Raw genomic sequence first — 12,485 nt, 5'->3', positions numbered from 1 at the left:
CTGTTACGCGATCAACAACCTGCACGCATCACCAACCAAGGCAGGGCACCAGCAGGCACCAGCAAGCAACAGGCACAAGCGCTGCAAAGCGACCAGTGTGAAAAAGTAAATCACCATGCCAAACAAATCAGCCAGAGCGTCCATAGGGAAAGCACGCGTACATACCGGTAGCAAGTGGCCTGGAGGGGCGTAGCAGGAAATAACGAGGAGACAAATTGTGGCACCTCCCGACACAAAAAGCTACCTCAGAATAAATAAGGTGGAGACGCAAGCCATTGGCTGTGACGGCCCTGATCATTACAAAGGGCTCTGCCCCTGCGTCTCACCACAATCTACCCCCACATTTTCAGTCGGCGTCCCGACGATAGGCCGGTTGGCAGCCCCATTCGAACCCTGGGTTTGAAGAGCAGCACCAACTGGACTCGACACAGGGCCACTGGGGCACACCCCCATCTGGCCGGCTGTCTGAGGTAAATGGTGAATGTTAGAATGTTGGCCTGCCATGGTTCTACATGTCCGGCGTAGAGCCACTCCACCAATGCTCGACTCTGGGACCACTGGCATACTGACCTCTACCTGATCCAGACTCTCTACCACCCGTACTACGGGTGTACCGTCAGTATGAACCACTCCGCTAGTACTAGTTTGAGTGTCTAGACTAGGGGAGGGGCTGGCTGGGATACTGGTGTTTACCACAGTAGATCTTGGTCCAGCCGATGATGTTGGGGGGTCAGCAGGCAACACCTGGGGGCCCGGACAAGCAAGGGCAACAACAGGCGTCGCTACTGGATGTAGCAGTGACGTCGGGGGCAAGAACGCCAGATCAACATCCATGTCGTCCTCCGTCACGACAACAGTCTCAACGACTGGCGGACTTGTGTAAGGCGGGCCTACCGGTGCATCGCTCCCTAGCCGGGCTTTAATGAGACCACGATGTACCTGTCGGACTTTGCTCCGATCAGTCACTGGAGCAATAGTGTACACCGCCCCGTTTACTGGGGGGGCTTTGATAACCTCGTATACCACTGGGCTCCACAGGTCCTGAATTTTGTGGCAGCCCCTCCTACTGAGGTTACGGAGGTAGACCAACTCACCCTCCCCCAGTGGTAGATCTTTAACCTGACGGTCATGGGCCTCTTTCCGTTTACCGGCTGCAGCTCGAAGCCGGCCTTCAGCCCCCTGAAAGGCGACTTGCAGCCTGGCTTGGTGTTCGTCAATCCAATCATGCACCGTCCCGGCTACAGGGTCGGGTACTGTTCCCAGCAAAAAGTCAAGCGGTAGGCGTGGCTCCTGGCCGAACAACAGGAAGTGAGGGGACTCACCGGTTGCTGAATGCGGGGTATAACAGAAGAGCAGCTGTGGGAGGCACGCAACCCAATCTCTTTTTCGAGATGCTGGCAGAGTACGGAGGAGGTTATGTAGGGTGCGGTTAAACCGCTCACACTGGCCATTACCGGCAGGATGGTAGGGCGTGGTGCGTGATTTCTCCACACCATAGAGCTGGCAAAGTTGTTGGATGAGAATTGCCTCAAAACAACGACCTTGGTCGGAATGGATGCGAGCAGGGACACCGAACTTGTAAAACCACTCATGGACAAGCACTCTTGCCACGGTGGAGGCACGCTGGTCCTGGGTTGGGATGGCCAGCGAAAACTTACTGAACACGTCAGTCATGACTAGAACATTTTCCACACCCGACCGAGACGGTTCCAGTGACGTGAAATCCACAGCAAGTACCTCATTTGGCCTTGAGGCCAACAAATGCCCCATGAAGCTACGTGCTGGGGGTTTAGTGTCTTTTGCAGTTTGACATCGCTCGCACTCAAGGCACCAACGAGCCACATCGGAGGACATCCCGGGCCAATAGCACCGTTTGCGGGCCAAGTCCAAGGTGCGCTCCACCCCCTGGTGGCCATGCTCCTGATGTAGCTGGGTCAGAACATCAGACTTCAACTTAGCAGGAAGCAACAGTTGGAAATATTCCTCTGCTCCGTCTGAACGAAACACCCTACGGTATATGGCACCTTCCCTTTCCACTAGTCGGTCCCACTGGCGTAAGAGAACCAATGCCGACTTGGACATTCGCTGTCTCTCAGCAGGCCCAGGTTTAACACCTCGCCTCCAATGTGGCACAACCTCCTGGAAGACAGGATCTTGTTCCTGACTAGAGTGCAAATGGGAGGTTTTGTTATCAGGGAACGCCGTAGCCACCGCTTGAACCACCTGCGTTACTGGCTGTGCCTGCTCAACTTGCTGTAAGGCAGTTGGAAGGGTCATGCCCAGGGCCAAATCCGCCAAAACAGGATGGTCCGAGGGGTTCTGCCTCGACAGAGCATCCGCATTGCGGTTCTGTCTGCCGGAGCGATATTTGATCTCGTAGTCGAATGGAGCCATCTGGGCAACCCAGCGCTGCTCTAATGCTCCTAGTTTTGCAGTAGACAGGTGACTTAGGGGATTGTTGTCCGTAAAGATAATACAGCGCTGCCCCAACAGGTACTCCCTAAACTTTTCGGTGAGGGCCCACTTGAGCGCGACGAACTCCAACTTCATAGAACTGTAGTTGGACATGTTGCGCTCAGTGGGCCTAAGACCACGGCTGGCATAAGCTATAGGGCGCACCTTCCCCCCCTGTTCCTGAGATAGAACAGCCCCTAATCCGCTGTAACTCGCATCCACTTCTAAGATAAATGGCAAGCTGAAATCGGCGTAGGCAAGGACAGGGGCCGTGGTCAGCTTTCTCTTTAGGGCATCAAAGCTTTGCTGGCACTCTTCAGACCAATGGGACAGCAAACTTTGGCCCGGGCCTCGCTTTGATTTAGTGCCACCCAGCGCCGCCACCAGCTTGTGGAGGGGGGCCGCCGCCTTGGCAAAACCCTCCACAAACCGGCGGTAGTAGCTGGCGAACCCCAAGAAAGAACGCACCTCCGAGACGGTGCTAGGGCAACGCCAACTAGCCACTGCCTCAATCTTTTTAGGGTCTGTCGCCACCCCCTGACTCGAAATGACGTGACCGAGGTAGCCAACCTCCTGTTTGAAAAATGCACATTTGCTCAACTTGGCCTTAAGGCCCTCATGCTGCAAACGCCCCAGAACAAGTTCCAAACGTTCCAGGTGTTGGGAAACAGAAGTAGAAAAGACCACAATGTCATCCAAGTACAACAACAAGGTTTGACATTGCTGGTCCCCAAAAATCCTTTCCATCAACCTTTGAAAGGTTGCTGGCGCGTTACAAAGGCCGAATGGCATTCGCTGCCATTCGAAAAGGCCGAAAGGTGTACAGAAGGCCGTCTTGGCAGTGGCACGATCACCCACCGCAACAGGGACCTGGTGATACCCGCTGGCTAGGTCCATAGTAGAGAACCAGTGGGCTCCTGTCAATGCATCGAGGGACTCCTCGATGCGAGGAAGAGGGAAAGCGTCTTTGCGTGTCTTCGCGTTTAGTTGGCGGTAGTCAACACACATGCGGAGACTACCATCCTTCTTTCGGGCCAACACTATAGGGGACGCATATGGGCTACAACTCTCAGTGATAACTTGTGCCTCCATCAATAAATTGATATGAGCCTTAGCCATCTCATATTCCGATGGGGGGATACGCCTGTATCGTTGTCGAACTGGCGCCTCATCGACTAGTGGAATCTGATGAGAGAGGAGGTTAGTACAACCCAGGTCCCCATCATGGGAGGCAAAGATTCCGCTGAACCGCCGTAGCAAATTCCGGACCCTTTCCTGGTCTGAAGCCTCCAAGACAGAGAGGTCAATTTCCTCAATCTGGGATGGTACTGATGATGTAACCATCTGGGAGGCAACAGTGGCCATCACAGTGTTGACCTCGGTGACACTTGCGGGCAAACTCACCACTTGCACACAACACAAACTTCCCAAATCGGTGCGAGGATACAGTAACACATCTTCCGTGCCCACATTAACTATCGGTATGTAGCTAGTACTACGGCTCACCCGGATCAGAGATGGCGAGGCCAACAAGCCCGCAGGAAGTCCTCTGTCCGTGGGCTCAAACAATACCGAGGTGTCGGAAAACTGTGCTGAACATGTAGCAGCTACCATAACCATAGTGCCACCCGGGATACGATGGGCTCGGCCTCCACGGACTTTGACCCTCCCTGGCCTTATGGGGTGAGTTTCTGCAAAATGACACCGCTGTAGAGCCTCAGCAACAGCACCATGAGCCTGAGAGACAGAGGGCAGTCCGAAGAGGGCCAGACCATGCTGCCCAAAAAGCTCATGGTAGCATTTATTCAAAATGTTCATGCCGAGCACACCAGGTGCCTGGAGGCCAATCCCCCCAGGTGGGTCTCTCACAACCAGAACACCGCACTGTGCTATGGACTTTCCACAAAGCTCAACATCCAGTTCTAAATAGCCGACGTAGGGTATGCTCAGCCCATTGGCTGCCCGGAGCTGTAGCCATTGACAAGAGCGCAGACGGTCAGAGCCCCAGGGTTCAAAGTGATTCAAAAAGAAGGTCTCGGTGACGGTAGACACCATTGACCCGGTGTCTATTAGGCATGGTACCGGGACCCCACCAATGAGTACATCTAAATGGGGACATGATGAGATTAAGCTAGATCCGACGGACACGTTACTCGAGCCAGGCAACCCCCCACCAGAACTTTGGCTCTGCAGTTCGGTGGGTGCTAGTTTCCCACCGACGGACGAGGTGAAAACTGTCCATTGCTCCTAGGGTGGTTTGCCGAGAAGGCCTGGGCATGAGGAGGAACCCTTGGCCCGTCACAATCTTGGGCAAAATGGCCAGGCTGTTGGCACCGCCTGCATATAATGGGGTTGCCACGAGGCCTTTGATAAGGGCGCTGTAACGTGGCAACACTCTGGGACAGTTGATTAAGCTGCTCTTGTTGACGTCTCAACATGTCCTTTAGCTCTGATAGTTCAGACCCCTCTGTGGAGCTGCTAGAAACGGGCATATGACCACCATGCACTGCATACTGGACACCATGTATGGATGGAACAGACTGACTGCGACCCCTCGCGCCACCCGGCATGCCCTCGTGCTCCCACCTAATAGCCTCTGCTCTGAGCTCTAGCATGGTCATGGTTGGCTGGCGTCTTATAAGCTGCTTAAGTTCCCTCCGCAAAGCACCATCGATAACATGCTCAGAGAATTGATCGCGTAACAAAACCTCAGCATTCACCAAACCATCGGGTGCACGATGCTTTACTCTATTCATAATACTCATCAAAGCCAAAGAGAACTCCAACAAGGTTTCACCATCCTGCTGCTTCCTCGAAAAGAAAGCCTCTTGCAGGGCTACATAAGACTGAGAGCATCCGTACAATTCCCGGAGAATACTTTTGATCTTTTTGGGATCATTTCTATCGGTGCTCGGGCGATACTTTATCTCCTCTCTGGCCTCCCCTTCTAACTGATCAAACTGAAAGAAAGCTTGATCATTCACAGAAAGGTGACGTGCCCGCATGCATGCCTCTGCCTCTTCAATCCATTCATTTACCTTAATCCCTGACTTTCCTTTAAACATGGGACACTTTCTATCACGGGGGACGAACACCAATCTCTCTGCCACAGAGGCCCCAGGCTCAGCAAGTAAGGCATCGCCCGAAGGTGCTGGATTCGGTCTTAGGTTCAATCTCTCATTATCTGCTTTAAGCTGTGCCACCAATTCCCTCAGCTCTTGTAGCTCTTCTATATTCATGGCTAAACTATGATTTACCTGTGCCAGCGAGGTTTTTGGTCCACTGTAAAAGGAGCACAGCAGCCAACTGCTACGACGGTCAAGACAACTGCTGTTTTTGCCAACATACACTCACGCAGACAGAGAGAAAGGCCAATTTAAATGCCTGAAGTGAAGGGAGGAAAAAAAAAAAAAAAGTAAAGTACAACCTATAAATATCGGAACATACGCCTCTGGTGTTTTTAGAAAGTCGATCCTGCCGACGACGCCAAATGTGGCATTAGGGGAAAAACAAGCTAACCGACAACGCCACCCTATGGATTGCACCCAGGGATATACTAATCAATTAAATCCAAACAATTATATAGCACACACGTTCGTTTGACTGACGGCACCAGAGACGAAGTTCCAAAAATAGGTTGTTTTTATTAACTAAAACATGCGTGTTCCACATGTAAAAAAAACAGGATAAATGAAATCAATTGGTATGTAGGGGATAGACAGGATGGTTAGGGCTGAGGCTTACCAGCAGGGGGCAAGATACCAGGAGACGGAGGGGGGGGGACACATAAACACCAACCAGTCACTCGTGCTCGCACATACACACAGCAACACAGGATCAAAATGATAAAAGAGAAATTCCAAGAGGACACACGTGAAACCACACTCGGGAAGGGGGCACCACCACCTAAAGGATCTAGTTGCCTCCCTGCGGTGGGCACTCAGCGCCTGGAAACGAAGGAACAAAAGAGAGATGAGGGCAGATACAAACGACCAAACAAAACAATAAACACAACTACACAAAATGTAATTCACAAAAAGGAAATGAGTAAGAAAACAAAATATAACACAAACACACAAACCAGGCCAAAAAGGAGCTTAAACATGCGTGATAGCCCACTGGTTATCCGCAGCTATAAAAAAAGGCCTCCTGCCAGTGGCTTAACAGAAGCAGGGCTCAAAACAAACCATAAACAGAATCCCCCAAATTAAACCAAACACTTCCCCAGGACAAACACGCACGCACTCGCCAACACTCTACACGCACACACACACACGCACACCGACACACACTAGTTGCGACACGGACAGATGGAAACACACAAGGACAAGTCAACAGACAGATCACGTTCAAAGAGTGGTCGTTAGCGTCTTCGTCGCTATCCTCCAGGCTAGCCCAGGACAAACACGCACGCACTCGCCAACACTCTACAAACACACTCACCGACACACACTAGTTGCGACACGGACAGGTGGAAACACACAAGGACAAGTCAACAGACAGATCACGTTCAGATAGTGGTCGTTGGCGTCTTCGTCGCTATCCTCCAGGCTAGCCCAGGACAGTTGGGCAGCTTTGGTGGTAAACAACGGGTGGCAAAAACAGCAGTCGGCAACGACACAATCGGCAGTACCTAGAAGCCATACAGGTCACCCCGTTAGTGCTAAACATAATTCTAAAAACAATAGCGATATAAAATAAGGGATACCTACCAGGAAGTTGGGAACTTCCTACTTAAGACAGCGGCTCACAGCGCACCGCTGAATGTTAGCATTCGGTTGGAATCCACACCGAGACTGTTACGCGATCAACAACCTGCACGCATCACCAACCAAGGCAGGGCACCAGCAGGCACCAGCAAGCAACAGGCACAAGCGCTGCAAAGCGACCAGTGTGAAAAAGTAAATCACCATGCCAAACAAATCAGCCAGAGCGTCCATAGGGAAAGCACGCGTACATACCGGTAGCAAGTGGCCTGGAGGGGCGTAGCAGGAAATAACGAGGAGACAAATTGTGGCACCTCCCGACACAAAAAGCTACCTCAGAATAAATAAGGTGGAGACGCAAGCCATTGGCTGTGACGGCCCTGATCATTACAAAGGGCTCTGCCCCTGCGTCTCACCACACACACACACACACACACACACACACACTCGCGTTCACACAGGAGGAGGGAGTGAGAGAGGACTCCGGCCGTCATCAGCGTTTACCTGAGAACACACTAGCGTTAGCCATCAGACAGCATCAACTACATTGCCACGAAAGAATACTTAAAATAACTTGCTTACAAGAACTTACACCATAGCTCGCACGAAAACCCTGAAGCAGCAACAAATAGTCGCCCTATCGGACCAGACTACCTTTTGGCCCGGAAGTGACGCGCAAGTGACAGGAGCGCAAAAAGAAAGAGGCAGGTGGAGGATGGCTGCTTTTATACCGCCCACATCATGACGGCCACTAGTGGTACTTAACCGTGACTAACATGGATAGCACCTCTATCCTGCTACATTCTACCCCACCTTCTTGGATCGTCGTCCCGACGATCAACACAACAAGCTAACTCCAGGGTCTAAACAAGGCAGACACTGAGTTGGACACAGAAGCAGAAGGGTTGGCCACTTGCGCCTCTCCAGCAGGCCGCGGAAGACGATGCACATTCGGGTGCTGACCAGCCGTTTGACGTGGGGTCCGGCGTGGACCCATGTTGCTGGAATCAGGGCAAGTGACCAAAGGAGAACATGAGGATGCCCCCGGGTTTGGAATTGATGAAGGCCCTTGGGACATAATTGGTCCGGCGGATGGTATGGCAGAATTTGCCACAAAAGGTCGTTGGTCAAGGACTAACAAATCATACTCAAATGGAGGCTCCTCTTCTGGAGATGGTTCGTCCCTGGGTGACGAGTTGTGGGAAGAGGCAGGACGAGGTGAGTCCACCCCTACGACCGCCTTCAGCATAGTGCGGTGGACCTGTCTGCCCTTTGTCTCATCGTCTACTGGCGCAATAGTATACACTGAGCCACCCTCTCTAGGCATCCTCAACATTCGATACTTCATCGAGCTCCACCGATCTCGGGTCTTCTGGGGCCCCCTGGCCCTGAAGTCGCGCAAGTACACCAACTGCCCTTCCTGCAAAGGCAAATCTATTACATGCTGATCATGGACTCGCCTTCGCCGAGCGGCAGCATGTTTCAAGCGCTCCCTTGCGCCTTCAAAGGCCACCTCCAAGCGGGCTTGATGCTCTTGCACCCACTCATGGATGGACCCCCCGACCGGGCTCTCGACCCTACCCAACAAGAAATCGAGTGGTAGCCTTGGTTCCTGCCCGAACATCAAGGCAAAGGGAGATTCTCCCGTTGATTGGTGGGGAGTCGTGTTGTAACAATAAAGGACGTGAGGAAGACACGTATGCCAATCCCTTTTACGAGACACTGGCAGAGTACGCAGCAGGTTGTGGAGTGTCCGGTTAAACCGCTCGCATTGACCATTTCCTTCGGGGTGGTACGGGGTAGTACGTGATTTTACGATACCATACAAGTTACACAATTGTTGAATGAGCGAGCTTTCGAAGTTACGGCCCTGGTCAGAATGCAAACGAGCGGGGACACCAAACTTATAAAACCACTCTGACACCAAAACCCTTGCTACAGTGGTTGCGCGCTGGTCCCGAGTAGGGATAGCCATGGTGTACTTACTAAAAACATCAGTAAGGACCAAAACGCTCTCTAGACCATTCTGGGCCGGCTCTAGAGTAGTGTAGTCGATGGCAAGGATTTCGTTGGGGCGGGAAGCCAAGAGATGTCCCATGACTCCGTGCACCCTTGGGTGAACATCCTTGGCCACTTGACACCTCTCACATTGCTGACACCAACGGGCTACATCGGAGGACATAGCAGGCCAGTAGCATCGAGACCGGAGAAGCGCCAGTGTTCGCTCCACCCCCTGGTGACCATGCTCTTGGTGCACTTGGGTCAGGACCTCGTCTCTCAGTACATTGGGTAACAACAGCTGGTGTACATGGCTTCAGCACCATCAGGTCGGAACACTTTTCGGTACAGGACATCATCCCTCTCAAGCAGGCGATCCCACTGCCGCAGCAACACTAGCGTAGCTTGGGAGAGCTGTGCCCGCTCCTCACTACTAGGACGCTGCTTCCTCCTCCAAAACACCAACAGTTCCTGTATCACAGGGTCAGTCTGTTGAGCGAGACGAAGTTCAGGCGGAGTAAGCTGTGGCATGGCTGTGATGGTAGCTTGGGTGGCCTCTGCCTTTCCCAAACCCAACGCTTGCTGCAAAGCCTTCGGTATGGCTGTCCCTGGAAGCATCGCCTCTACATCCTGGGGACCAGATGGGTGCTGACGAGAGAGAGCATCGGCATTGGTGTTGCTCTTCCCTGATCGATACTTGATTTCGAAATCGAAAGAGGCTAGCTGGGCTGCCCACCTCTGCTCAGTAGCAGCCAGCTTAGCAGAAGACAAATGACTGAGGGGGTTGTTATACACAACACATCTATTTCCCAACAAGTACTCTCTGAACTTCTCTGTCATGGCCCACTTAAGGGCCAAGAACTCGAGTTTCATAGAGCTATAGTTCGCCATGTTCCTCTCTGTAGGTCCCAGGCCCCTGCTAGCATAGGCTATCGGCCTCACCTTGCCCGCCTGAGTCTGAGAGAGGACTGCGCCCAAGCCACCATAGCTTGCATCGACCTCCAGAATGAATGGAAGGGTGAAGTCTGCATAAGCCAACACGGGCGCAGTGGTGAGCTTCGCTTTCAGTGTTTCAAAGTTCTTGTTACACTCTTCAGTCCAACACCTGGAAAACCGCTGGTCAGGCTTCTTGGTGCCACCACACTCAGCCACAGCCCTATGCAGAGGAGCTGCCAGTTTAGCGAATCCCTCCACAAACCGCCGGTAATAACTGGCGAAACCAAGGAAAGAACGAAGCTCCGAGGCAGTAGCGGGAAACGGCCAATTAGCAACCACTTCAATCTTGGCCGGATCTGTGGAGACACCATCAGCCGATATCACATGGCCCAAGTAGTGCACCTCTTTACGAAAGAACGAGCACTTGCTGAGCTTGGCTTTAAGCCCCTCGCATTGAAGCCGCTCCAGCACCACTTTGAGTCGCTCCAGATGCTGTTCAATAGTGGAGGAGAACACAACAATATCATCAAGATATAACAATAAAGACTGACACTGCTGGTCACCAAAGATGCGTTGCATCAACCTTTGGAAAGTGCTGGGCGCATTACAGAGCCCAAAAGGCATTCTGTTCCACTCAAATAAACCGAAAGGTGTACAAAACGCGGTCTTTGGCCGGTCGGTCTCAGTGACTGGCACCTGGTGACAGCCACTGGTCAAGTCCAGGGTTGAAAACCAGCAAGCACCGGACAATGCGTCCAAAGACTCTTCTATGCGTGGTAGAGGGAAGGCGTCTCTGCGGGTCTTACGATTAAGCTGCCGGTAATCAACGCACATGCGTAGTTTGCCACCCTTTTTCCGTACCAACACAATCGGGGACGCGTAGGGGCTGCTACTCTCCCGAATTACTTGAGATGAGAGCAGTTGATTGATGTGTTCCTTCACCACCTCATACTCTGAGGGTGGAATGCGCCTATAACGCTGCGCCACTGGAGTATCATCAATCAAAGGAATGTCGTGGGAGATGAGGTTAGTACAACCCAGATCGGTGTCACTGGTGGAGAAAACTGAAGCGTAATGTCCAAGTAGTGACCTCACCTGACCCTGTTCACCAACCGACAATGGCGACACATCCACATCGTCCACCTGTTGCTGCACACTGGGTGAAGCTGTCTGGGAAGACACAGTGGCCACATTTGATGGCACCTCGGTGACTCCTGCAGGAAGGCTGACCACGTTCACGAAGTCCAGTGTGCCAACAACAGTGCGGGGGTACAACATAACATCGTTGCAGCCAACATTAATAACAGGTATATAGGCTGTACCCCTTATAACGCAAACTAAAGAAGGGGAAGCCAGCAACCCCGCAGGCAAACCAGCATCCAAAGGCTCAAAAAGTACCGTAGAACCTGAGTACTGCTCAGAACATGTGGCGGCCACCATTCTCATAACACCACCCGGAATCTGCCAGCTCCTCTTACCCCTGACCTTCACCGCCCCTGGAGTGTCTGAGGGAGATAGGACACTTGCATGATGACACTGTTGCAGTGCCTGCACAACTGGCTTTGGGGGCTTCAGAGATGCAGACCTGGGAGAACAACGCTACACCATGTTGGCCAAAAAGGTCATGGTAGCACTTACGAATCACGTTCATCCCCAGGATACCAGGCACTCGAGAAGGCATGCCACCAGGCGGGTCCCTAACCACCAAAACACCGCATTGCGGCATCAATTTGCCACAAAGTTTCACGTCAAGTTCCAAATATCCGAGGTAAGGAATAGTCAGACCGTTGGCAGCTCTGAGCTCCAACCAATGACAAGAACGGAGGCGCTCCTGGCCCCAAGGTTCAAGATGTTGGCGAAAGAAGCTCTCAGAAATGGTAGACACCATGGAGCCGGTGTCCACCAGACAAGGGACCTTCATGCCGCCCATATCGACATCCAAATGGGGGCAAGACGAAATCAATCCAGACGCATCCATGTTATGTGAAACAGCTTGAGAGCCAGTGGCGGCCCCACCCGAACTGTGGCTCTGCAGTTCGATGGGCACTAGTTTTCCGACATGGAATGAGGGCGAGATTGTCGATCAGCATTCAAGGGGGGTCGTGAGGGAAACTGTGAACGAGAGGGAACGCGCTCGCCATCACACTCATTTGCATAGTGTCCCGGCTGGTTACAACGCCTGCATATTAGAGGCCCAGGCCGTGGTGGACGACGGTACTGGTTGGAGTTTTGTAGCTGAGCAATGCTTCCTACAAGCTGATCAAGCTGCTCTTGTTGACGCTTCAACATCTCCCTCATCTCGCTCATCTCAGACACCGCGGTAGGTGGGGCAATAGCCTGGGGGGCACCATGAACACCATACTGGACACCATACACTAAGGGGACCACTAT

At 52.5% G+C, this 12,485-nt stretch overlaps 1 protein-coding gene across 1 annotated transcript; it reads right to left on the bottom strand.

Moving 5' to 3' along the window:
* On the bottom strand, window positions 1–11,643 carry LOC130392747 (uncharacterized). Its single transcript, XM_056603255.1, is given in 4 exon segments — window positions 1–4,701; window positions 5,493–5,509; window positions 8,016–9,462; window positions 9,465–11,643. Coding segments are annotated over 4 exon segments (7,944 nt in total). The 5' UTR covers window positions 11,541–11,643; the 3' UTR covers window positions 1–297.
* Window positions 11,644–12,485: the final 842 nt, after the last annotated feature.

The sequence above is a fragment of the Gadus chalcogrammus genome, chromosome 12 (genome assembly GCF_026213295.1).
Source record: "Gadus chalcogrammus isolate NIFS_2021 chromosome 12, NIFS_Gcha_1.0, whole genome shotgun sequence".
Classification (NCBI taxonomy): Eukaryota; Metazoa; Chordata; class Actinopteri; order Gadiformes; family Gadidae; genus Gadus; species Gadus chalcogrammus.
Note: the sequence above shows the minus strand (reverse complement) of the source record. Positions and strands in the feature narration are given on the sequence as shown.